Here is a 27,310-nt window from a genome sequence, read left to right as displayed (position 1 = left end):
AAAGCTGAACCTGGCTGAACTTGACTAAAAGTGACATCTGGTACGGTTCTGCAGTGGCCAATCAAAGTGTGCATTGTAATATGAACGCTATATTTTTACTGCTTACCAGGTAATTGTCCCAACCACAGATTAAAAAAATAAGACCTTAAATTACGGATCTGTTACTCAAAGTGGACTTTAAGGATTGTATTTTACATCTCACTTGTACCAGAAACAACGCAGCCTTGTATTTTTTTTTTTGAGTCTACAGCCATGTTTGCAGCTCTGTGAGACTCTACTTAGCTAAACGCTAACACCAGAATAGAGATCATAGCTTTATCATAGTGATAATGCTAACATGCTGATGTTTAACAGTTATATTGTTTACCATGTTCCCCATCTCAGTTTGATGTGTTGGCATGTTTGCTAAATAGCACTAACCACAAGTACACGACCAACTACAGCTCAGGCTGATGAAGCATTCATTTTGCAGGAGTTTAGTCATAAACCAAAGTCTTGGACTATTAAAAATTGGACCTGATAATGGCAATAGATGAAAAGCTTGAGGATCACCAAAGTTATTAGCAATTCACCCTAAGCGGAGGAACACATTTCATAACAATCGATCCCATGGTTGCGAAGATATTTTACTAAAAAACACAAATGTGAACCTCATGATGGCGCTATTGGAAGAGTCAGGGGATCACCAAAGCCAGTAGGACTTTTCCTCTGAGGAGCATGAATATCTGTATTAAACTATCACAACACATCCAGTTAATCATTCTGAATGGCCATCCATCAAGCCAATAGCCTGGATAAATAAATTGACAATTTTACCCTAAAAATCAATGACCCTCAGTGTACAAGGCATCGACTCAGTCTTAATCTGCTTTGTATGATCTCATTACCTGCTCCAGTCAGACCTCTGCAAAACCACTAGCGACCCACCTTAGCTCTAAACCTTCTCTCCCTCTCCAGTCATCACTTGCTGACCTCCCTCAGCCCATAAAACTGAATCCTGTACAAGATCATCAACATTATGAGAGACTTATTACGTGTTATTTATGTGGGAATTATGTCACATTTAAGAAACATATAAAAAAAATCTAATTCAAGCCCACATCTCAAAAAAAAATCTGTCAATGCTCCATCACCTGAAATGATGTGTTTTAAAGGTTAATAATTACTTGCTTATATCCTAAATGGCACAATGTTAAAACCAAATTCACCCTGTATAAGAACTTTTTTCCTTAAACAATCTTAACATAAGGTTCACTTAATGGCTTTTTCCAGAGAACTGAATCTCATGTTCCAGACAAAGCTATTACTAAGTGTCCCTTATCCTTGTCTAACTACTGTTCCATTGTATGAACTTCAAAACATTATATGAACTCTTTTAAATCATCAGATACAAAAAAAGTTCCTCCACCAACCTTTGGGAATGCCGGGACGTTGAAGGCGTCCACGTTTCTACGGGGCAACTTTGTGCTGTGGGGGTGTGGTGGAGGAGGAGCAGGATGTGATGGCGGAGCGTGTCGTGGAGGTGGCGCTGGAGGCACCCCCATATCCGTCCCACTGTCCCTCTTTTGTGGTGCCTTGTCGGCCTTCCTCAGCTTCCTGACGCAGGCATACTCGGCCGTCTCCTGAGGATGAGGGGGAGACATGACCTGGGCCTCAGGTTCAGGCAGCCCTCCTTCCACATCCCCGTCTGGGTCCGGGGGCGCCGGAGTGTTTGCGGGGACTGCCGGAGGGGCTGGAGTGTCTGTCTGCCCGGCCCTGCCTACCATGGCGTAGAGGGCATCGTCGGTACGTGTGGTGGAGGAGCGTCGGCCCACCTCAGAGTAAGTGTGCTCTCCCTCCTCTCCAGTCCCAGAGGGGATCTGAGGAAGCTGCCTGCCTTGAGAACGGAGATCAGAGTTAGACCGGCGGCTGAGCAGCAGTAGAAGGTCCATGCTTGCTGGACGTTTCTCTTTAGATGCCTCTGTCCACCATAAAACAGAATTCACATACGTTTACTCCTCATGCACTGGACAGTTCAGCAAACATTTCGAACATCAATAAATCTCTCACTGGTAACAGGAAAATCTGGCGCAGACAGTAAACTGGGAGCTGACGTAGATGTTTGAGAAAATGCATCCAAATTGACTTTATTCCACTGCAGTGGAAGCAGGACAAAAATGAAGTAGGACATATGCTTATATTTCTTCAAACCCTCTCAGGCTACTGTCACAGTGCCCACAAACACAGTTCCCTGTTGACTGTCAGTGATGGAGCTCCAGGACTTGTCTTGGCTCTCTGATTTCTGTCTTTGAGAGAGAGAGATGCGTGTTCACAAATCAAGATTGAACAGTCCAGTGGAATAAGACTAAGCTGTAAATGTAAGGTGAATTCTGTTTTAGGGTAAATTTCTCTTCTAAAGTGTACTTAAATTTGATTACAGATTTACAGAAGGTTTTGCATGAATTTAGGGCCGGATCAGATACTGAGCATGTGGACAAAAGAACTGATCAAGGATCGGTGCAAATGTTAAACATATACCTAAATATTTATTTGCTTTATTACAGGACTCTAGCCTGGCATTAATTAATGAGGATGAAGCTAAACCAGACAGATCAGAACATGTTACAGTTCGATTTATCTGTGGATGATTGTTCCATTGACGCATTTACTTGTCACGCTATTGATCTGCTGCTAAATATTCCAATTGATTTTCCATTTTTCCATTTCACACACCACGTTGATTCTGTTGGGTGAAAACTTTGTATCTCGACTGTCTCTGTTTTATTATGCTCTCATATAAGATGAAAAATCTCATGCTCAAGTGGTTGAGAACAATTTTCAACCCCTGCGGCTCAGAAAATTCCCCCCAAATTCTCTGGCAGCGATGCCAAAAGTGCTTTGTCATGCAGCTAAAACAACACCAGATTGTTTAGTTCCAGAAGAGTTGACTTTTAGGAGAAACAAGGTTTTCACCAAACAACACGGAGGTACTATTTACAGAGCACACAGGTCAGAATTTGTATGTGAAAGATGCACTCACTTTTGCCATTGCAGGTCATCTTGTTCATCTCAGTGTCTGATTTACTGATGGACCGGAGCTTCGACTGCCTGAGTATACCCTGACAACACACACACACGCACACACACACAGGGCCAGTTAAACACTAATTAAGACTGAAGAGATGTCCTCTGAATGATATTGTTCCCTGGTGAATTGAGTTGCTTCAGCTAGATCTGCTGCAACACAAAAAAACAAAAAAAGAACATGGAGGAGCATGTTTCTTGATACCTACCATGTCCATGAGACGGTGTTTTCCACCCTCGCCAGGAACATTGTGTGTCTTCCCTTTCCTGTGGTGAACACAACCGCTATGTCACACAGGTTGACACTTACTACTGTGATGCACTTCTTTGTGAATGTGTGCATGTGCAGAGTTTGAGTCACAGTCCATGTGTGTATGAGTCATCTAATGACTGTGCACGTGTGTGGGCCTGCCAGTGGTGGACAGTAATGAAGTACATTTACTCACGTACTGTCCTTAAGTACAATTTTGAGATACTTTACTTGAGTATTTCCAATTTTTGCTACATTATAATTCTACTCCACTACAATTCAGAGGGAAATATACTTTTTTCTCACTACATTCATTTTACAGTTATAGATAGAGGTTATTTTCCAGATTAATATTTTACATTTAAAATAGTAATATGATAAGCTTATAAAATACAATTAGTTGTTATGGGTTAAACCAGTTGTTCTGGCCTTTTTGTGTTGTCACCTCTTTTGAAAAATCAGTGTCTAGTGGGGGCCCCTTGTCACATTTCAAATGTCTATGGGTGATTTCTCGTCTGAACTTAATGGTAAAACATCAGAAGGTTAAATGATCCAATATTTCAAAAAAATTAAATAAAATCAAAGATTAGTGAAAAGTACAAAAAACAAACAAATAAATGTTGGTCTATCTGAAGGTTTTCTTCTTTCCTCTCCCATTAATCATCTCATGACCCCTCAGACTTATGTTGTGGCTCTTTGGAGGGGCTCAATCCGTAGGTTGGGACCCACTGGGCTAAACTACCAAACTGATGTATGTATCTTAGGTAAACTAGCTCCACATCAACCAGCTACAACAGTAAAATGCATGCATAAACTGTACAGATGCATCAATATTAACAGTCTCATAAAGTTCTCTATAATAATACATCAATCACAGGCAACATTGTACTGCAGGACCATTACTTTAGATATTTAAAGTACATTTTGCTGACAATATTTCTGTACTTAAGTAAGATTTCGAATGCAGGACTTTGTAATGAAGTATTTTCACTTATTTGTATTGTTAACTTTATTTAAGTAAAGACCTGATTACCTATTCCACCACTGGTGTGTGTAAATATTCAAAGTGTTCTGCAAATGCAAATGAGCACACGTGTGTATCAGTGTGTGTGTGGTCATACGTGCGTGCACAGTGCCTGCTCTCACCTCTGGCAGCCCACGCAGAGCACCACGATGAGGATCGTGACAACAAAGGCTGAGGCAGCAGCGATAGCACCCAGCAGCAGGACCTTGCCGTAGGGAGGAGCCGTGAAGTTCAGCCCGTCCTGCATGGAGGCCATGTGGGAGCGCTGGCGCTCACTTGCTCTCACACACACTCACACTCACGCCCTTACAATTCATGCACGCAGGGAAGTGCCACAGTCTCACTGGGATCTGCAGTGAGAAGGCACAGAGTGGTGCTTAATTACAAAATTATCTAACCTTTATTTAGGAGGTTAACAAAGCAGCAGAACCAGAAGTTAAACTATTCACACTGCAAAAAGCAGAAGGAAAGCGGCAGTTTGAAGAGTGAGAAGTCCCGTCCAGCGCTGAAGCAGTGAAGGGAACAGACATTACGCCTCCGGCATGTGCTTCTGCTTAACCTTGTTTGAGGGATTATGGTACTTTGTGTGTCACATAGACATACCTGCTCACCGGCAAAGATTTTCAGTTAGATTGAAAAGTGAGCTAGTACTTAAAGTAATCCAGCAATCATACATATATTCAACAAACTGAAATAAACCAGAAACAAATTCTATATCTGAACACAATTCCCTCAGAATCTACTGCTAATCTGTTTTTCAGGAAGCAGCTCGGATGCATATGGGTAATTACAAATTTCCTATGTTTTTAACCATTCAAACACAAACAAACATATATATTGAGAAGATACGATGAGTCATGGCAAAGCTGAACATGCCAGCAGGCAGAGTAACCTGAAACACTTAAGGAGACAAGTATGAAAGCAGAGAGAGCAGAAAAGAAACATCTTTCTTGCTTCTCCTCTACTTCTTGCTGCTTGCCAGACAATTTCACATTTGGCAGTGTAATATGTTTGAAGTAAACAATAAAAACACAGAGCCGTAACAAAAAGACCAAGCAAAAAGCCTGTTCTAATCTCTGTCAAATCGTGCCATCTGTCTACTGTGACTGTGTTTTCATGTGTGTTTGTCACTTGTCCATCAGCAACAACAAGACTGAATGGCAGATTGCGGGAAAATAAACCGCCTAGTTTTGTCCAAAGTCTTGCTGAACTGAAGTTTCGGGATGATAATACCTAACTGTCTGTACATGTACTCTCATATATTTATTCAGTTTACAACTACAGATTTTCTTTCAAACACAACAGTCTATAATGGATCTTGTACTTTTAGACAATCTCTTCCTCAATCCTCCTCACTGATGATCAAATCCTTGAACAACGGACTTTAGTATTGGATTCTACATAGATCCTTTCCTTCCAGACAGAATTTAATCTTCACAGTCCAATTACTTTAACAATTTGTCTGTAGCCTGGCGTACAATGTACATCTTCTCTGACAGCCTGCCAGAGGCTTGGATACCTTGCTGTTTTTCAGGAGAAATCACAACATGAGTGGGCATTTCTGAAGCCAACATAGTGATCTGCTCAAATAGTCTCGTTTTAGCTTCACAGTAGAGATCTGTAAAGCTAGGAGGCCTAATAAAGATTAAACATCCAAAACGTGAATTGCTGGTATGTTTCCTCTTCTCTAAAATCATCGATCCGTGACTTTGTAATTTGGTTGAACTTAATTAGGGCTTCATTATGTTTTAGTAACTTGCTAGATAAACCTCACTAAAGTTATGCAAATAACCCATATTGTAGTTTGTGTTTTTCTTGGTAGAGGGCGTGGTCTTCTATAGCTGCAATATCACTGGTCGGCACAGTACAATTCACTGCCCCTTTTTAATGTTGACGTTTTATCCATGTGGAATTGTCTTCCCTGATTTTTTATTTTGTTCTTTGTGACTGTTTCTTCTTCACTGTGACAGTGAGCATATTATTTGACAGACTTTACTTATGTACTTTATGTATCTGCTTTTCTATTAGAACAGACAGCATAGAGACAGAAGTTTATCAGGCTCTCTACGTGGTAAAAGTTTTGCAGACTTTGGTAATTTGCATTTCTTTTAGCAGATCCAGCCATAAACCCAACTCTTCTCAGCATTAAATCCAATTTGCACCACATTTCACCCACGGATGTCTCGCAGGTTCTTTGCACGCTCCTTGTAGTTTTCTTTTTAAGTTCAGGGCATCCTGACCAGAGAGGAACTGCCTTGTTTCCTCATTGACATTATCCCCACTATAATTTCTATTAATATGTTCTATAATATGATTGTTTTAAAGAACCATTTGCACCTATGACGCAACAATCATCTAATTTACAGTGTCAGTGTAATTATATCTGTGCTGATTTGACAACAGAGCCGAGGAGTAGAGATGGAGAAGGTAATGAGAGAGAAGAAAGGGGAAAGGTATAGGTGTGGAGGAATAGAAAGGAGAGAGAGGAGGGGAGGAAGATGTGTGTGGGAGTCCTGTGGCAGGTGTTTGAAGACGCTGAAAGTAGATGATAAGAAGATGCTGTCACATTTCCCAAAAAGGTTCCCAGCTCTCCTCCCCTTCCCTTCCCTTCCCTGTCTCACTGAGTGTGTCCACACCTCCCCACCCATTCTTTTCTGCCTCTATCCCCCTGCCTCCGGCTGCGGTGTTCAGCCAGAGTGACGCCTCAGCACTGCAGTGTAATCTCTGGCCCTAGAGCTGCCTCGTCAGAGCCAACCAATTGGACGTAGCGCTCAGAGCAAGAGCAAGAAATGGCCCTCCCCTGGCTGCTTTTCTGCTAAACAAAGCCCCCACTCCCTCGGCCACAGAGGGCCCCCCCACCCCCCTTGCTTGAGGAGCTTGGTGTGCTTGTTACAAACTGCAGGTGCAGATTTTCCAGGTGTTGCCCTGACCATGTATCACAGACCAGAAGGCTATTTACACTAAGAAGGGGCCTTATGTGTCAAGGAAACTGGAACATCATCAATCATTAATATCTGGTTTCTTCACTAAATCCCATGTATTGTACTGTAAATTTTTTTAAAGTAATAATTATATAAATAATCCCTAGGGATCAGTAAATGTATCAAACTATCAGCAAATAAACACTGTAAAATGCATTTGAAAGCTCTAAAAACTATCAAGTGGACCTCTGAGCTTAGATTATTTTTCTGAATAGAAAAAACATATAACCCTTTATTCCTTGTATATTGTTTTCTCTTCTTGAATCAGTGGACAAACAGGAGACTAGGACGGCTAATGATTGTTTTTATCAATGATTAATCTGCCAAATGCTTTTTCAATTAATGTTTTGTTCCATAAAACACCAGAGAGCCGTGAAAAATGTCACAGTTTCCGAAAGCCCAAGGCAAATGTCGTCAAAACAGGCCGAAATACTAAAAATACTGAATTTGCCATCACATGAGACAAAGAAAAGCAACAAATCCTCACGAACGACAAGCTGTAACTGAGGAATGTTTGATCATTTTTACTTTGAAAATGACGTAAAACTATCAAATAGGTGCAGATACTTTTTCTGTTGATTAACTAATCATTGCAGCTCTATAAGACACATGAATGAATGGATGTAAGTTTGGGTCTCAACCGCCAAAACGTGGATGACCGCAGAGCTGTAACAATTAGTTCAACTAACTGATTAGTCGATTGCTATTTGATGATCGATTAGTTGTTTACGTAATTTTTCAAGCTATATTGCTAAAAAATACAAAAAATTACTGATAAATCTGTTAATTTCCATGGTTAATCGATGAATCAATAAGTCTATAAACAATAATAGTGAAAAAACGCATCTTCTTATTGTTGACTGATTGATCCAGTTAAAAAATACATAAAACAGAGAAAAATCCTCACATTGGAGAAGCTGGATCTAGAGAATGTATGATGTTTTTTATTTGAAAAACAACAACAACAAACAATTTAAGACATTTGAAAACAAAGCCTTGGGAGATTTTTCACTGTTCTCTGGTGTTCTATACCAAAATCGATTAATCAAGAAAATTAGCCTTTAGCTGCAGTGCTATTGATGACTGAATAATTGATAAAAAACACATCACCTGTTGACTTGGATCTAATCTCAACAATTAAATGTCTTTAAAGAAAGTGTGAAACATGATTGGTGACACAACTGGCCAATAAAATCATCAGATCATATTTTCTTCTACTTCTTTTTAAACAAAACAAATGATCATACTCTAACTTTTTCAGACAATAAAACACATGTTTTCTGCTGGAGGCACCTGAAGAGGCCATAAATTCAAGCAAGGAATTGTGGTGTAATCCCCTTTAAAATGCATTTTGTGGGAACACATTTAGCCCATGCTGTTGCAATAAATACCAGTATGCCTTTAATTTTCTAGGAACAAGCATTGCATTTACATGTGTGTTCATTATTAATAATACTGGAGCTCCTTTCCACAAACCCAGCCAGCAGTCGCCTCTCCTGAATCTGCTCAGGTTTTGATAAACCACCTGGGAGTTCATGTGGAGCAAAAAAAACCCCTCACCCTCTGTGTGACACAAATAACAGCAGTGTGTGTGAGTGAGTATGTGTGTGTGTGTGAGAGAGAGAGAGAGAGATGGGGGGTGAGAGAGGAGACTGCTATTGTGTGAGAATGTGAATTAGGTCAAATGTTTGCTTGCAACAACGATTAACCATGCCCCTGTGAGGAAGAAAAGCTGAGGCTCTGTCTTTATCTGTGGCAACGCTGCCTATGATACAAACCGCCTGACATTATCCACAGCAAATGAAAGAATAATTATAATGACTTGTGATCACATGATTCACATCCTTTCCAGCAGCTTTGACAGAGTGGGGGGACCTTGAAACGGCGGAACAACATCAGAGATGCTGAAAGTTAAAAGGGGAATTCAGCATCATGTTTTTTCCACTGGGGGCCTGTTATGTACAATAAAGAAATCCTCCATGAGGGGCTTATGTGTAACAGGGGAGGTGGGTATGTATGTTGGCTCATGATGGCACCCACTCGGCAGGCATCAGTCACACACCATGGTTGACGGTTCGGCTTGCCCGGCTCGCCGCGCCTCTGGGCTCTGACACCTCAAACTGCAGTGATGCTGGTGACAACAGGTTTCAAATGATGCCGGCTGAGACAGTAGAAGCATGCAGGGTGTGATTTGAGGCGGGGGGGGAATGGTCACAGAAAATGAAGAATTTCAGGCTGATGCAGTCTGCTTTTATCATGTTTTTTTTGTTAAGCCTGTAGCGCCAGAGATTCTTTCCTCCTTTTCTTCTGTAATCATCATAGCGTTTCCGATTCATTTCCAGATCAAAGTGAGAATGGTTAAAAGACGTGGTGTCCCCGAGGTCAGCTGGCAACTTACACGACAAAGCCAGTTCCCCACACCCCCCTGTTTATGAGTGAAGGAGGGAGAAAGGTGGAGAGGGGGTGGGGGGTACAAACGTTAACGGAAGGTCTATCGTTAATTATCTTTATGCTTCACAGTCGGCAGGGATGTTACGCAGAAGAAACGCGTGATTGGAAGCTCCCTGCGCCTTCCCCATACCAATTCACAACGAAGTTGTCTGATGAATCCGTTATTTGGGGCTTAAATCGCAAAAAGGCAATGCAGTAACGCTGAGGTGGGTGCACACGTGTCTGTGTGTTAAATGTATGACCAGTGGAGATTTTAGAAGAGAGAGAGAGAAAACAGGGCGAGTACAAAGGAAAACATGCAAAACGGTATTGGCTACATATCTTGGATGAATAAAAGATGCTGTGCGCCGACTGTGTGTGCAGCTTATCGAGCTGAATCTATAGGCACATATGAATGACCCACCTCCCCACCCTCCCTCCAGCCTGTCACATAGCCACGGGCACAGAGCATTGCGCTATAGCACCCCTGTACTCACTCAGCTCAGAGATTTTGGAAGGCGCAGCATCAACCCTGGTCGCTTCCTTCTGCTTCCACTCGGACCAGGCGCTCTCCGCGAACATAATCAATCAACGGCGATAACTGGGCTTTCTTGGGCTTCACAAAACACGAATGCAGCATATTGCATGTGACATCCTCCGAGCGCCCGCTGACCCCCTTGTGCGCCCCGTCCGCGCTCCTCTGCTCCCCAGCCAGAAGGAAGGCTGGGAAGTGTCTGACCTGCCTATCTGCCGCCGCCGCCGCCGCTGTATCTCCAATATTATCTCCAAGTGCCAGGTTTCTCCCCCACAGTACCTCAAGCCCCCTCCATCTGTACTCGCATCCACTCGGCTCAGCTACTGTGCTTCCATGTGACACAGTCAGAGCTGGAGACCCCCCAATTTTTAAATTTGTCTTTCGATTCTAGCGTCCTCTCGTGGAAGGACTGGAAATTGCGTCTAATGAATGGGATGATTCCCGTTTATGAGGATTTCTCAGTCCCTGCTAAAGGTGCACGAGGCTCTGGTTAATTTCAGAGCCAAATAGGGGGCAATTTAGAGTCTGTGGGCTACTGCAATTTGAACACTCATGGTCTAAATTATAGGTTACTTTTAGGAATATAAAGTGAAATTGATCCGTTGAAATTGTTGTCTGATTTTCTGAAACATATAGGCCTAGGCTAGTTGATGTATGAGACAGTTATGATATAGTACTCATACTGGCTTGAGTTAGTCAAAGAAACAGGTCTAACTGTTGCTGTGTTGGTGCCTTTATTGATCTCTTGAAATGTGGGAGTGAGTTTATATGGAAATGGATCAATATAAGCTTCACAACAAGTTCATGACCCCTGCAGGAGCCTCTAATAACCCGGTTTGACTCCATATTACACGTTTGCCTTTTCCACTTTAATGACAGTTGGCCCAAATACAGGTGAGTTGAGAAATATTAATATCATTATTTATATATTTATGTAGTTTTTATTTATCTACAGCATATTTTAAATGTATTCCAGTAAAGTCCTGCTCTTTGCTTGTTGCAACCTTGCCACTCTCACACACCTTTAGAGCATACCTCCACCACTCTACCACCACCTACTGGCTCTTCAGAGCACTGAAGAGGAGCAACTACCTATCAGGGTGAAGAAGACGGTGTTGCTGTATGAAGGTCATTCCGTGCCACGGTGCGTGAGAAACAGAAGCATTAGCCTATATGGGAGACAGAAGATCGGTAACAAAACTAATGCTGCGTTCCAGGCTACTGGGAACTGGGGAAATTTTTCCGACTTCCAACTAGAAAAACCCGACTTCATGAGCAGCAGGCAAATGACATGGAAGAACACATTGTAAATAGTAAACCATAAACTAAAAGGCAAAGTAAAATATTAAATTAAAATAATACATAATAGCATCAAATAGTAAAACTTGTTCTGCATGTAAATTGATGTAGAAGTATTTTGTCATTGTTATTAGGTAGCTTATAGTAAACAGTCTCTGAAAGTCATCTTTCTACCCAAAAGTTCTTGAGGAAAATTTTAAAAATGCCCAGAAATGTGAAAACATTTGGAAATATAGCCTACAACTTTACCCTTACAACTGATGTATCTAGAAGGACACACAGTTAACGAGTAACGTATATTTATCACTTGTTTTTAATATAATAGCCATCCTTTTAATTAACACCGAGTGCACTGCTGAGGATTTTTGGACACATAAGTTTGTCATGGTCAGCCATGTTTATCGTTTACATTTGGTGTCATGCACCACCATACACCTGAAACGTTTGAGGTCAGAAGTTGGATATTTCAACTTGGAAATTTCCCAGTATCGACTGGTCTGGAACGTGGCAATAGGCCTATAACAGGATTTCTGACCAAGGGCAGCTGGCCAATAGAGGGTGTCATTTATTATTATCATCATTATTATTGGGGCGGCGCGGTGGTGCGGTGGTTAGCACTGTTGCCTCACAGCAAGAAGGTCGCCGGTTGCCCCTGTGTGGAGTTTGCATGTTCTCCCCGTGTCCGTGTGGGTTCTCTCCAGGTGCTCCGGCTTCCTCCCACCATCCAAAGACAGGCAGGCTAGGTTAATTGGTGTCCCCCAAATTGTCCTGAGGTGTGAATGTGAGTGTGAGTGGTTATTTGTCTGTATGTGGCCCTGCGAAGGACTGGCGACCTGTCCAGGGTGTACTCCGCCTTTCACCCAATGTCAGCTGGTATAGGCTCCAGCCCTGTACGCAGGATAAGCGGTTGACGATGGATTACAATAATTTATTTAAGGTGAAGTAATGTGAAAAGCCATAAAACTAACATTGTAGTACTTTGCACCAGATAATGTTAGCAACTGCTCAGTATTATATAAACCTTTGTTGTTGTTTTTGTGCATACATGCCTGTGTGTGCAGCTTATCGAGCTGCACACAAAACCTGACAAGTTGATCGTTTTTATTTGAGATTACAACCCCTTCACACACAGGCAATAAGAAGTGATTCATTTCATTAAAAACAACTGTATAGCCCCTTACAACAGCTCCTGGAATTTCACTGAACATCACAGACATTATTGTCCATAAAAAAAGCCTCAGAGCATCCTGAGACTGATTGTGTCCTTCACTGTGGCATTAATCGCCTCTCATACAGCATACCCTCCCCCTTCTCCTTAGTTTCCACACAGGGCCAGCCTACGTGTTTTCCTCATGAGGTAAAGTGCACTGTGCGCTTCCTCGCACGTCTGGCAATGGATCTAAAGCTTCGCAAGTTCGTCCCTTGTGTTTGAGCAATTTTAAAATCCAGTCGCTTCATTGTTATCCACATCCTCCTCCTCCTCCTCATCATCATCGGACCCAGCGGGAGCAGAGAGGAAGAAGATGGGGTGCTGCTCGGCGCGATGCATGCTGATCCTCCTGTGTTGTTTGCAGTTGGTAAGATGTTTTTCTGTCTCACAGATGCTTCATCACAAACACATCTACTTACACATCAGGACAGCAGCTATATTTTCCCCTCTGGTGATACAAGCAACTTAAACTGATGAAAATTACAATAAATTGTGAACAAAAGCTACTTTTTAAAATTAATTAAATAGCCTACCTTAAAATACTTGTTATTTATTACAAAAAAGTTCCTTTGTTGGTGCTTCTGACAATATAAAATTCAACATTTAGACTATTGGCTACAATTAGTTTAACAATCACCAAAACCAACTTAAATTCTTGTTCTTTGGTGTTGATGACCTTCCATTCACATTGCCATTATTAATTCATGTTTCTACATCAACTGAAAGGAAATGTAAGACATGCTGCAGATTTTCTTGGTGTTCTCTCAAAGTAAAGTGAATATCTTTTTTGATAATATCGTTTTTGACTATTGTTCAGACAAAACAAGGAATTTGAAGACCTTGGGCTCTGGTAATTTATGACTGGCATCTTCTACTACTATTCTTTCTTCTATTTTATTGACAACAGTTGGCAGATTGGTTGATATTTGTTGAAATGATAGTTGCAGCCCTAATAAACATATATTTTTTGTGAACTATGTTAATAATATGCTTGTAGTTTCATGTGCTTTTGATAAGCAATGACTGCCCACCACTACAACCACCATAATGAATGACTGCACCCACTTTGTCCTCCTCCATGTTTCCCACCCTGCCCCCCCCCCTTCAAGACTGACAGGGATCCCTGACCTCAAAGAACATAACACTATAACCATCCTTTCCCCAGCATGCTTTGTCCCCCATGGCTCAGTTGCCTTGACAACTTATGAGAACAAAAAAATACAACCCTGTGGGATGCACAAGCAAGAGATTGCGGTCTAATAACCCAGGGCAACAAGCCTCACCTGACACCGACTGGTGTGACAAAGTGAGTGTCTTTTATATGTCATCATTGCAGCCAGGGTTTCTAAACTCAGTTTCTGCTCCTGTTGACCCCTCCAGATAACTGCGCTGGAGAGGCAGGTGTTTGACTTCCTTGGCTACCAGTGGGCTCCCATCATGATCAACTTCTTTCACATCATTGTGGTCATCCTGGGCCTGTTTGGTGTCATCCAGTACAGATCACGCTATGTTATTATGGTGAGGAAACTGATTTCCTTATGAGCTTCCAAAACGGTCCTCTTAAAGCATTGAACACCAATTATTCTAATTACTGAATGTGGTTTCCAGCCTTTCTCGGCTTGTTAGGAATAGTTCAACATTTTGTGAAATACACAAGTTAGATGAGAAGATTGATACCACTCTGTATCTGAAAAACACTCTATCACTCTATCTATTGATACTCACTGTATCTGTCCATTTATGTGTAAAATATGGCCTGAATTTAAGTTTAAAACATTCAAAAATATTTAACTAAAATAATCAACAGAATGTGAGGAAGTAAACCGCTCATGTCAAAGACATCCATGTATTGTGTTGCAGACATATCTACTGAAGTTGGCATGCTAACCTGTTAGCCCCGGCCCCTCCTGTCAGCCAGCGAAGACTCCAGGAAGTTACTAATCCCCAATTTTAACTCACATAAAAAATCGAAGTTCTACTCTTCGGTTTTTGTACAGATTAAACAAACAATATATAATGTGCTAATAAGCTTTAGACTTCCTAATTTTTGTCATTTTGTCAGCTTTGGAGAGAGTCAGGCTAGCTGTTTCCCCCTGTTTCCGGTCTTTATGCTAAGCTAAGCTAATGTCTCTTGGCAGTAGCTTAATATTTATCCCACAGAAGTGAGAGTGGTATCAATCTTCTTATTACATAAAGAATGAAAATAAAAAACTAAAATAATAATACCATCACTGTCACCATCCACATGACAATCTCTATCAACACCTTATATTAAAATAATAATAATAATAAAACCCAGCGACAGATGAGATTGTTTGATTCTGATTGAGTCATTTGAATGATTTTTGGAGGCTTGAAGTAGTGATAGTATCCAGTATTTTTACAAGGGGAAAAAAATCTAAATTTAGATAAAAGTAAGGCATACAAAATACACATACAGTTTTATGGAATATTTGCCTTTCTTTCTCTTCCATTCTTCGTTCGCTTCAGATTTATCTTGGGAACCAGTGACTTTATGCACTTGTATCATTCAGAATTAGGACATTTGTGAGAAAAGAGAGGAGCCCTATGTGCTACACTGCGACCATGTTGTAATTTTCTTTATAATGTTTTTGTCTTCTCAGTACCTGCTGTGGACCTTGTTGTGGGTTGGCTGGAATGTCTTTGTTAGCTGTCATTACTTGGATCTGGGAGGGCTTTCAAAGGTAAGTAATGGTCACGTAAGAGTCAGATAATTAGAGACCCATGCAGCTTCAGCTCCTCATTAATCAAAGTAGAAATACAAATAATAAGTCTTTGCATCACACATACAACATTCGGGAATTTAAATAGTTACTTTAAATTATATTCTTTACTGATAGTCTGGAAGTAGTTTTTTACATCTGTCATTATATTTTAATATTTACTTATAAATGAATCAAGTCATTTATAAGTTATTCATTCATTCAATTGTCTTCTTTGTCTCTGTTTGGTCTCTTACTACCAGAGAACTTACCGAACCAATAGCTTGACTTCACAATAAGATCCATCTTTTTTATCTTTCTCCCTGGACTCATGTGTGAAGTATTAAACTTAAATAACTATACCACACCTAGGTATGAAACTGTTGTGTGAATTATATAATTGCCTTCTACCTTCTTTAGTAATTTGCTAAGACGTAACTTTGCACGACTTGGGAGAATAACTATTATGGTTTAAGCTCCTTTGTCTGTACTAAAATTTGGAATAAAATATCATATTACATTTTTACAATTTAGACATTTATACTGATAGTTCCTTCTTCTGGATCAAAATGGTAATCACTAAAAGAACATTTCAGCGACCGATCACTTCAAATTCTGTGTGATCGGTCACTGTATTCATTTTAAATAAATGTTATTGCTATTTTCTGCCTATCTTTTGATTATGGCCTGTCCACACCAGAAAAACAACCATATAGGTCGTTTGTTCAAGCACGTTATTATGACCCATATTTACATTTATTGTAACTGTGACCTCTAGTGACCTTATGACCATAGCAACGGAGGAAGTCAGGTTTTAAGAGAAGTAACGTGACTTCCGTAACGTAGTGAAGGTCTGGTATGCCAGTGGCTGGACTGGTACAGGAAATGCTCATATGTGTCGTTGTGGGAGGCATTGACAAACAACATATTTTGTCACTTATTGTTGCTTTTATTGTTTCTATGTTTGCCTTGTCTTTTTATTCTGTTTTATTGCTTTTTGTATTTTTGTTGCTTTTTCACTATGTGGGCACACAGCGAGAGGAGAAGAGGATGTTTTTCAATGCTGATGATGTTTCAACTTCTCATCTGTCTGTTTGGTCACTGTAGGACAGCGATACACTCTCCCTGGGAGTGTCGTCGCATCGCTCATGGTGGAAGGACAACGGGCCGGGGTGTGAGAGCAAGGGCCTTCCCTCCTCTGGGTGGCAGAACCAGCAGAACCCGGAGCTGACCACAGTGCTGAGCTGCTGGCTAGAATACCAGTACATAGAAATCTTGCACTGCATCGTCCAGCTCCTCCTATCAGTGAGTCTCTCTGACTGTTGGATGTCACACTTTACTGTGTAACTCATTCAACACATTAGTTTTGTGTCCCATACCCATAGTAGAGGAAGTATGCAGATCCTTTACTTAGGCAAACGTACTAATACCACACTGTAAAAGTAGGCACCGATTTTTTGGGTTAAGGTCAATTAGTCTAGTTAACATTTGGTAAATGTTTTGTTCATGGTTGTGGTCATGTTACTGTAAGAAGATCCCTGATTCAGTCATTCATCACCATCACCAACCTGATGTAGTGACTTTGCTATTGATTAATTACACAGCCTGTGACTTGCTTAATAAAACAGTACATATTTAAAATCAATGCACTTTCCATTTTGATATGAGTTTTATCTCGCTGCACATGTGAGACTGTAGCTCTGCACACACACCAGACATTTTGACTTGTCATATAGGAAAAGCAGAAGTGTTACTAATAACATTAAAGAGGTGGTATTATGCTCATTTTCAGGTTCAAAATCTTAATTAGGGGTTGTACCAGAACAGGTTTACATGGTTTAATTTTCAAAAAACACCATATTTTTCTCATACTGCCCATTGCTGCAGCTTCTCTTTTCACCCTATGTGTTGTACGCGCCGCTCTTGAGCTACAGAGTGATGCATCTTACTTGTACAAAATCTTTGTTGGGAGTTGCACATGCGCAGTTCCCAGGTAAGGACTACTAGCCAATCAGAAGTCCACAACCACACAACATCATTGTTCCACATCTTACCAGAAACCACTACAAAAATCACCATATTTCAACTCAATTTTACATAAAAATTGGCCAAACAATTTTAACGTTTGCTTAGTAGCTTTTACATCGGGTGTTACATTAGCATTATAGTTGTAACTTTAGCTGTGTTAGCCAACAGTCTGTGAAGTTACATTGCTGTGTTTATTTTAAATATAATTCACTTACAGGTTGTGATTGTGAATTTCCAGGCCCAAACAGAGTCGGAGTTGCATCGTCTTTTAGGACTAAATGTTGAACTGTTGCCGGTGTTCTTACGATCTATGCTGCCTTGCCGAAAAATGCTACCATAGCGCAAATCGATAGACTCGACTCTACTCGGCTCCGTTTTCCATTGCAGATAGTACCCAGAGATAGTACGTAGCTTGTCGTCATAGCGACGCCACACATAACTGCCGCGACGTAATGTTCAATGCGACACACACACCAGCGGTCCACACAGCTTTCTCTTTTTTAAGTTAAAACGTTTCAACATTACTCAGAATGTAAAGACAGATAAGCGGTATGAAAACCTTCCAGCTGTGTTTTCCTCTGCCGTTGTTGCTGCAGCGGTCTGTGTGACGGCGGGAGCAGAGGGCTCTGTGAGCGGGCAGCTGGCTCCTCCCGCAGGTTGGCACAGGCTTCCCCCGCAGCCATTTGCTGAGCTCCTCAACTCCAAAAATATTCAAGCACATTTTTGTTCCACCATCACTTCTCCTAAAACTGTCAATAGTCGAAATTTACACAGCTGATTTCTCACCTCAAAACTTCTCAGAAGTGGATTTAGTGATGAAATTACATACAAAAACTGTAAAATATATAATAAAATATAGTGAATATTCTCTCTGACCAATCAGCAATCTGTCGTGTTTTCACGTTACATTTTAGTATCCCTCAGCTTGCTTGGAACCTCAACGGAGGTGAGGTGATACGAAAAAAACATTTCTACAATGGAAAACCAAACAAAGGCAAGTCGACCAAAGGGCCTCCGCTCAGTCTAGCTTGGTTTGAGGGCGTGCCTGACCATCGTTAGCCGCTTCGCAAGCTTTATGACGCGTTTTCATTGTGACGTCTCAAGTAAAGGAAGTAAAGGGCTGGACTACAAACGAGCTGTTTTCAAGCGGTTCAGAGCAGAGCTTTCTGTGGGAGATGGGAACTCCCTTTGGGCTGGACTTTGGGCTCTTTCACTTTGCAAACCTGTTACATGCACAAAAAAGAGAGCTAACTCAATAAAGGAACGGTAAGGAGAGGGAAAAAGCCAAAAAGCATAATACCACCTCTTTAACAAAGCAGCTAAATTTAATTCTGCCTCATTTTGCTTTAACTTCTGTGTTTCCTATAAAATCTTTCATATCACTGTCAAGAGAATATTTCTGTTCACTTGTTGAGGACAATGAATTACCCTTTTTTACTTTTTTGTGTTCATTTTCTTAGCTCCTGGGATTTGTTTATGCCTGCTACATCGTCAGCAATTTGTCAGATGAGGAAGACAGCTGTAAGTATACACCTGATCAATGAAAACTTTGTGAAATATAACATTCATCCCCTTAAAGTATGAAAGAAAGCTTTCGAAAACATTTGCCATTCCATTTTTTGCACTGAAGTTGATTTGCTTTGTATTATTTATTTATGTTGTTCTTTCCCCACTTATTTTAGTTAATTTCATTGGTGAATTTCATCATCCATTGAAACCCTCTCAGTTGATCTAGTGTAAAGACCTGCAGGTAGGTTTAATGGCATGATTTCCATTACCTCTTATTTGCACACATGCTATCTATTTCATTTCCCATCTTATTAACACCTGATGTATTTTTTTCTATATTTCTGCTTAGATTATAAATAACCACAAAAAAACAGTGGAGAAAAGGCTGGGAAGGAGACGCGCAGACAAGGAGACAACTGTAAAGACCGTCATTGTCTAATTTTTTTGCCTGATTATCAATTAAAACATCGGTCACAGATGTTGACCCTCACTATGCACAAACTGCACACACTTTCCTGAGTCAAGAGGGGAATTTCCACAATACATTACTGTATAAAAAGTGTAGACCTACTCATGTTTGTCTTCAGGCATCAAATTCAGTAAATGTCCATGTAAATCTACCTCTGTATGTGTGTGCGTGTGTGTGCCAAAGAGATAGAAATCCCTACATATTAAGCTCTCTAATACAAAAGAAAAGTGATTTGAAAGATGTAAATAAGTAGCAGATTCTTTCTGATGTTTTGTAAAATAAATTATTAATGTGTGTCACTCATTGCAGTTAGAAAACGTGTATAGTGTATGATATTATTCAGTGAAATAAACCACGTCTACACAATATAGCTTGTAATAGGGTGTTGCACACATTTCTTTATTATTAAAAATGTACAAGACCAGGTAACGTTATCTGCCTTCTATCAGCTCTGGATGGCTCCTTAACATTACTAATGATAAGTTGCCGTTCTTAGAAGCAAAAATGTTGCACTAACTCAGTTTTACAGGCTGCGGGTTGTTCTTATATACGTTTTTAAACCCTTAATTAATAAGAAAACCGTGTTTTTAATCATAAATGTAACGTTAACATGGGCACAAACAGTTAGCAGCTGCTAGGTAGCCACAGCACCGTTGGGTAGCCGTGGCGACGCGTCGCTTACGTGACCGACGTCATTTCCGCCCCGCAGACCCCGGATGAAGCTGCCATTGGGGCAAGTGATCAGGGCCACCAAGGCTGGTTGGATTTTAATTTAACGGCGAGGGGGTCGGAGCGGATTGAAGCCCCGCTGGATTAATGTCGACAGGGCAGCGCGGAGTGGCAGCAGGGCTACAGCGAGCAAACTGTCCGCGCTGAGCACAGAGGCTAACCGGCTAACAGCCGCTGCTAACTGTGTTTAACTGTTAGCAAACTCACGTAGTGAAACAGCTTCTCCAGCTATTAGCCTGTCCACACAGCGGAGTTTGTGCACCTCCAAAAATATTATCAGGGCTTCTGTCTTAAAACAACACCTGGTGGATGAATGATGTCTGCCGCTAGTATTGACCCTCAGGTAAGCAGCGGGAGAAACGCTATTCTTCAGGTTTTTATCCCTCAGAGAGAGGTGAGAGGTGAGAGGTGCGGTGGTGTGTGTGCATCCCACTCTGAAGACGATGCCACCATTGGCAGCTAGTCAGCTAGTTAGCCAACTGAGAGGGGAGGAGAGCTAGAAATCTGGTCTCTGCTGGTAACCAAAGGCCTGGACCACCTTTTTTAATTTTTAATGTTTACTGCATGTGTCAGCCAGGTTTTCAGAGACGTCTAAATATGTGCAGCTATGATAACGTGTGATGCTTTGAATAACATTGGAGACCCATGCAAGCTTTTCTTTATTTCTTCTTTCACGCATTCCTCCTTTTTAATGTGACCACTAAGACATCGAAAGGACAAGATGCAAGCAAAGGTAAGAGATAAATGTCTCCTGAACTTCCAAATGACTTCCTGTGTCTGAAGATGTAAGACCTGTTTAGCAGACTGTTTTTCATTGTGCACAACTGTCACCTGATACCTCACATCACTGACTCTTTTGTCAACAGGGAAACTCCAACAATAGTGTTTGCATCTTACATATTTCACTCCATTGTTTATGTCATCGCTGTTTGCAGTAATGAGCATACTTCAGTTTATCAGTGGAAAACACCTTGCACATTTCAAAAGGTTAGCTCCTCTAAAGGTTACGATTATCCAGCAGAGCAGCACTCTGCGGCAGACAAGATAATCTATTTTAAATCACTATACAACATAAAATATCATTCAATATAATATAATTCTTTTGACTTCATTCATGTCTGTCATGCTATTATATGTTAGAAAAAAGTTATTATCACTACTGCAGAAGACATTTTGGTCTCATTTTTTTCAGTGAACACTGTTTTTTGTGTGACTTCAATTTAGGTAAGGTGACAATATGGGAAATCTGTGATGTTGTTATTCCAACTTGTACAATGCAGATGTTTTAGGCTTCACAATAGATCAGGTTGTTTGGATGTATGTGTACATTCGGATGTTCCAGCAATGACAACAGTTTGATTTTATTGCAGCCTTTCCAGTTTCAGTGCAGAATGGCTCCCTCCACCAGAAGGATACAGTCCATGACAATGATTTTGAGCCTTATCTCACCAACCAGTCAAATCAGGTAGGAAACACAAATGGAGTTGTCTCTTGTGGCGCTAAAATTATTTTATTTTGAATTATCGCCCTAACAAATTATCTTAATTCTGTTTGTTTGTAGAATAACAGCTATCAATCGATGACAGACCCTTACTTGTCCAGCTACTATGCCCCCTCCATTGGATTTCCTTACCCGCTCAGTGAGGCTCCTTGGTCAACAGGAGGGGACCCCCCAATTCCCTACCTGACGCCCTATGCCCCCCTCAGCAATGGAGACCATCACTTCATGCACGACACAGTGTTTGGACAGCCAGGTGGGCTCAGCAGCAGTATCTATCCTCACAGGTTTAACTTTTTCCCAGAGAACCCGGCTTTCTCAGCCTGGGGCACCAGTGGTTCTCAGGGCCAGCAGACTCAGAGCTCAGCCTATGGGGGGAGTTACAGCTACCCCCCCAGCTCTCTAGGAGGCACGTTAATCCCTGATGGACAGACGGGTTTCCACAGTGACACCCTGAGCAAGGCTCCAGGTATGAACAGCCTAGAGCAGGGCATGCTGGGCCTAAAAATAGGTGGGGATGTGACAGGAAGTGGCTCCGGTGTGAAGAGCGCAGGCTCTGTGATTGGTGGCGGAGGCAGTGTAGCTGCAGCTGTTGCTACGGGCAACAATTCCACAATTGGTATGCCCCCACCAAAACCTGCATCGTGGGCCGCTATTGCTAGTAAACCTGCCAAGCTGCAGCAACAAAAGACCAAGATCAAACCTGGCCCACCTATAGCTGGAGGACCTATGCCTCCACCCCCCATTAAACACAACATGGACATTGATACGTGGGATAATAAAGGGACTGCTACCAAGATGGTCCCTCCTTTAACCCCCCACCACCACCACCATCACCACCAGCAGCACCAGCCCCAGCTTCACTCCCATGCTCCCAGTCTCCTACCCCCCCTTCAGCAATCCCTACAGTCTGCCCAGTCCCTCGTGCAGCAGATGACCATGCAGGGTCCTCCACCTCCTCATCCACAGTCTTATCAGAACCACAACTCTGCTCCAACGCCTCAGACCCGTTGGGTAGCACCACGCAACCGCAACTTGTGCTACGGTGGTGGAAGTTTGGACAGCAGCGGCTCCTCTAATGGCGGTGGTGTTGGTAACGGAGGTGGAGTGTGCGGGGTTGTGCCTCCAGAGCCGGGGTCAGAGTCCCACCCTGTGCTGGAGAAGCTGCGAGCAGCCCACAGCTACAACCCCAAGGAGTTTGACTGGAACCTGAAAAACGGTCGCGTGTTTATCATCAAGAGTTACTCTGAGGACGACATCCACCGCTCCATCAAGTACTCCATCTGGTGCAGCACGGAGCACGGCAACAAACGTTTGGACTCAGCCTTCAGAGCTATGAACGCTAAAGGTCCCGTCTACTTGTTGTTCAGTGTCAACGGCAGCGGCCATTTCTGCGGCGTGGCCGAAATGCGCTCCCCTGTGGACTACGGCACCAGCGCTGGCGTTTGGGCGCAGGACAAGTGGAAGGGCAAGTTTGATGTGAACTGGTTGTTTGTAAAGGACGTGCCAAATAGCCAGCTGCGCCACATCCGCCTGGAGAACAATGACAACAAGCCAGTCACCAACTCACGTGACACTCAAGAGGTTCCTCTGGAAAAGGCAAAGCAGGTGCTCAAGATTATCGCCCAGTACAAACACACCACCTCCATCTTTGATGACTTTTCCCACTATGAGAAGAAGCAGGAGGAGGAGGAGGTGGTGAAAAAGGTAGGTATTTCCTTCAGACTTAATACATTTAAATCAAAGGAGTAAGTATGTTTACAGACTGTAAGGAATTTACTGGGGTGAGAGAGAAACTTGTTTTTTAAAACAAGATCATCCCCAGTATAATTTATATGTTCTTTGACCCTCCCCTTGACGAAGATTGTTTTCCAAAATAAGAGAATACTACTTAAGTTGTACATTTATTCATTTAGCTGACGCTTTTATCCAAAGCGACTTACAATTGCTATATATGTTTGAGGTTGCACGCCTCTGGAGCAGGTGGGGGTTAAGTGTCTTGCTCAGGGACACATTGGTGGATCTCTCACACCAGGCATGTGCTGATCTCTCACACCAAAGGCATGTGTCTTATCTACTGCACCATCACAACGCCAAAGAATTTCATTTAAGATTATGTTCCCCAGCATGATGGTAGTACAGCCCTTTTAACGTGGTATATTCAAGAGAACTGTTATGCATCCACCTTTGAGTATACTAGTTCAAAAACTCAATAAAGAAATAATAACAAAAAAGATGTCATACCCCAATTTAAACATTCAGTACCTTAAGAGATCGTTGATTTGACATTAGAAGTACAATTAGTGATTTTTGACTTTATGACTGATAAACTTCTGAGGGGCTGAAATATTTTCGCCCAACGGCAGATTCCAAATAATAAAAATAAATGTGCATTTAGATCTGATGATGTTGCCTAATATGCAATTAGTTGTCTCTTTGTTTGTCATAATTAAACCACTTACATCATTCTGAGGCTCATTATCCAGGTGTATTTTGGTGCTGTTTTATCTTCCTGTCTGACTGTGATACCCTGATGCTGTCTTCTCCATGTGGTGAAACATACATTTATGAACCACAGCAAACATGAAAGCCATGCTTTTTAAAAAGTATGTAAAGAATGTTAGAAGAGAAGGTTGAAATAAAATATTAGTGTACGGTAAGAAAGAAAAAAAAAAAAGCAAAAATAAAAATGTCCGCCTTGCTTCCTAATAATATACTATAATATTGTGCAGTCCCATATTTGTAAGCTGGTTTTCATTCATTCTTTATTTGATTTGTATGCATTGGTTATTAATGTGAATGTTTTTTTTTTAACAGAGCTACGAGCCTGCCTCAATACAGAGCCGACCCCGAATTGATCAGGTAAAGTCTGTTATCCTCTCTCTCTCTCTCTCTCTCTCTCTCTCTCTCTCTCTCTCTCTCTCTCTCTCTCTCTCTCTCTCTCTCTCTCTCTCTCTCTCTCTCTCTCTCTCTCTCTCTCTCTCTCTCTCTCTCTCTCTGTGTTAGGGCTGGATAAGATGAGAATATTTATTCCAACAATTTTGTTGATGTTCATATGTCACTGTATGACAAAGGTATGCAAATCACATTTATTAAGTAATCAAATTGATATTAAATTCATTTAAAGGTGGGGTATGCGATTCTGGAGAAATCCAAAACCATGACAAATAACATGATGTAGAGCAAAGAAAGTAGTGTAACTAACGTTAGCTAGGTTGTGGGTTAGCAAACTCGCTACAGTTGCTGCTGCAAAGCTAACATGAGAGGATGAGACGGTACCAGACCAAGAACACCAGCTCAACACATTGATACTCACAACTCTCCTGCTACTATAGCCAACATCACAACAGCATGTCTTGCTAAACTAGAATTCCGCTGTGGGTATGACTGTGGGCAAGTCATTTAACACACGTCGTGGCTGGAATAGCGTTGTGGAGCTCGATCTGAGCCACTTTTGTTAGTTTCCCTTTCAGCTCGCACACAGAATGGACAGCTAGGGGAACGTGAATTAGAATCGCATACCGCACCTTTAACTTCCACTGTTACTGTTATTATAACACCAGAAAAAAAACTCCTAAGTGTAAAAGAACATCACAATCTTCTCTTGTTGGTCTATTAATTTCTCATAATCATTCAGTTAGACCAGTGGTTCTCAAACTGGGGGACATAGTGCCACTGCAGCGGGGGCATGGATGTTGAGCAGACATAATGTGATTCATGTGGTGGCATAAACAAAAAAAAGGGCTCTGATGCAAGCAAAGCTTTTTCGCTAACCTGAATATTTTGTTTTATTTGAATTGCCTGTGTTGTTAATGATAAAAATTTAATCCAATTTTGCTGTACTCAGAAAGGCTTCAGCTTCTTTTGGCTCCTAAAGTGGGGGGCGTGACAGTTTGAGAACCACTGATTTAGATAAAAGTGAAAATACTATGGTCAGATTATCACAATGTGATTCCACTGAAAACCGATTAATGATAATCTGCCCTGATGCGATGTGATATTATCTGCCTAACAATTTCTTGAATTATTAATGTTTGTTTTATTCCTCGTCTTTTTCAGGATCACCAGAAGTAAACAGAAGACGGCTGTCGACGAAATTTAGATTTAAAAAGAAAACACAAGGACATAAAGAGATTGAAAACTAATATTTTTTTCTATTTAATTTTGTTGACTTTGACCCACATTGCTCCTGGTTCCCAGTCTTTGAGATGCGTGCAGGGATAAAGCTAGTTCCACCAGTTGAGTCGCTTCAATAATATTTTTTTTTTTTCTTGTTTTTTCTGTATTTTTTAGCCTTATAAATCTCTATTGCTACCCCGGAACTTGCATTCTTAACTAAATATAAGTAACAAATATCTGCACGTCTGTTTTTGAAAAATCTCTTGACAACATGCTGCTGATATTCAGTGACTGTTCACTTTGTGGTTTGTGTGTTGGAGAAATGTTAAGTGCTTGTATTGGTTAATCTTAACGAGTGAACAACACTTTATTGACAAATGTCTGCTATCTTTGTGTGGCCAGTTGTGTTTTATATTATGAGAAGAAGAAAAATAACTTCTTTAATGCCCCCTTTTTTTTCATGTGAGGGGTGTCTTACTTTGGTGGAGGAATGTGTACACTGAAAGTTTCTGTATGCGTAGACTTAATCGTGCAAGGTTGTGACATTAGAAAGCATAAATGTTAGAAAAAATATTTTGAATGATGTATCACACCTGGCTTACAACTGATTTAAATTTAGCATTAAAGTGGAGAAAATGTGGGATTGTGTCTCTTCCAGAGTGGAGCCTTAACATTTCTTTTCAGCACTAGTATAAATGAAATGTGTTTTTTTTTTCCCCACCCCCAGAACTGTACCTCAAAATGTTCAGCTAGAGATTCAGGGAAAAGATGTGTAGAGATCTTAAACGGTCTTAAAGGTGGTCCCTCTCTTTTTTTTATTTAAAGAATGGAAATACAAATATAATGGAAATACAAATATACTGTTACAGTGACTTTTATTTCCCTCCGTTCCCTGCTGTTCCAACAGAGGTCTCTGTTTACGAAATTCTGGAGGAAATGTAGCATGCTTGCTGCTTTTAAAAATTCAAGCCAGGCTTGTCACTTTTTTGTTTGTTTGTTTCTTGTTCTTTCTTAACAAAATTATAATCTTGACATTCTCATCATTTTCATTGCTATAACCTGTCCACGCCATCCTCAGAAAAATGTAAGCTTTAATGTACTGGCATTTCTAACTGAGATCGCCTCAAAATGTTTAACTGTAGCATTATACTTAACTGATTTATTGTCAAGTGTATGAAAACCGAGAGACTAACTAGCCTATATGGTATATGTTTGTGACTTTTGTTTTTATGCTTGCTGTATTGTGTGTATGCAAGAGTGAAAGAAAAGAGAGGGAGTATGACTGTGGAGCAATCAGAGTTATATTACTGGTATTGGAATATAGAAATTTTATGCAAAAAAAAGTTTTAAGTCATCCCTGAATTAAATATTCATTGTATCAGAGGTCACCATCACATTCTTAGATTTGAACATGCTCATTATTAAAGATATACTTATCTGTTA

The 27,310-nt window shown here is 41.0% G+C and overlaps 3 protein-coding genes across 4 annotated transcripts in view; 2 read left to right on the top strand and 1 right to left on the bottom strand.

The window, feature by feature from the left end:
• si:dkey-70p6.1 (uncharacterized protein LOC570575 homolog) overlaps positions 1-10,385 on the bottom strand; it is a 16,127-nt gene extending 5,742 nt beyond the window's left edge. Inside the window, exons 1-5 of the mRNA XM_046056955.1 lie at positions 10,246-10,385; positions 4,460-4,687; positions 3,273-3,330; positions 3,020-3,098; positions 1,539-1,960 (exon numbers count right to left, since the gene is read on the bottom strand). Coding sequence (XP_045912911.1) covers positions 1,539-1,960; positions 3,020-3,098; positions 3,273-3,330; positions 4,460-4,593 — 693 coding nt within the window. The 5' untranslated portion in view covers positions 4,594-4,687; positions 10,246-10,385. The remainder of the gene's footprint in view (positions 1-1,538; positions 1,961-3,019; positions 3,099-3,272; positions 3,331-4,459; positions 4,688-10,245) is intronic.
• A 2,504-nt stretch (positions 10,386-12,889) lies between these two features.
• On the top strand, positions 12,890-20,012 carry nkain5 (sodium/potassium transporting ATPase interacting 5). Of its 2 annotated transcripts, none has more exons than XR_006826010.1 (7): positions 12,890-13,159; positions 14,173-14,310; positions 15,417-15,497; positions 16,623-16,820; positions 19,004-19,068; positions 19,226-19,293; positions 19,402-20,012. XR_006826010.1 is itself a non-coding variant. In XM_046056516.1 (7 exons), exons 1-6 carry the CDS (start codon positions 13,106-13,108, stop codon positions 19,276-19,278), a joined length of 585 nt encoding a protein of 194 aa, XP_045912472.1. In that variant the 5' UTR covers positions 12,894-13,105; the 3' UTR covers positions 19,279-19,293; positions 19,402-20,002. The 2 variants fall into 2 exon arrangements, 1 of the variants encoding a protein (XP_045912472.1); XM_046056516.1 differs by having other exon boundaries at positions 12,894-13,159; positions 19,004-19,064; positions 19,402-20,002.
• A 200-nt stretch (positions 20,013-20,212) lies between these two features.
• Positions 20,213-27,310, top strand: ythdf1 (YTH N(6)-methyladenosine RNA binding protein 1). The gene is made up of 6 exons (XM_046056515.1): positions 20,213-20,593; positions 20,956-20,983; positions 21,621-21,715; positions 21,812-23,455; positions 24,566-24,610; positions 25,808-27,310. The coding sequence occupies exons 1-6, from the start codon at positions 20,564-20,566 to the stop codon at positions 25,820-25,822; spliced, it is 1,857 nt and encodes a 618-aa protein (XP_045912471.1). The 5' UTR covers positions 20,213-20,563; the 3' UTR covers positions 25,823-27,310.

The sequence above is a fragment of the Micropterus dolomieu genome, linkage group LG08 (genome assembly GCF_021292245.1).
Source record: "Micropterus dolomieu isolate WLL.071019.BEF.003 ecotype Adirondacks linkage group LG08, ASM2129224v1, whole genome shotgun sequence".
Lineage (NCBI taxonomy): Eukaryota > Metazoa > Chordata > Actinopteri > Centrarchiformes > Centrarchidae > Micropterus > Micropterus dolomieu.
The sequence above is the reverse complement of the archived record's forward strand: the minus strand, read 5'-3'. Positions and strand labels throughout refer to the sequence as shown.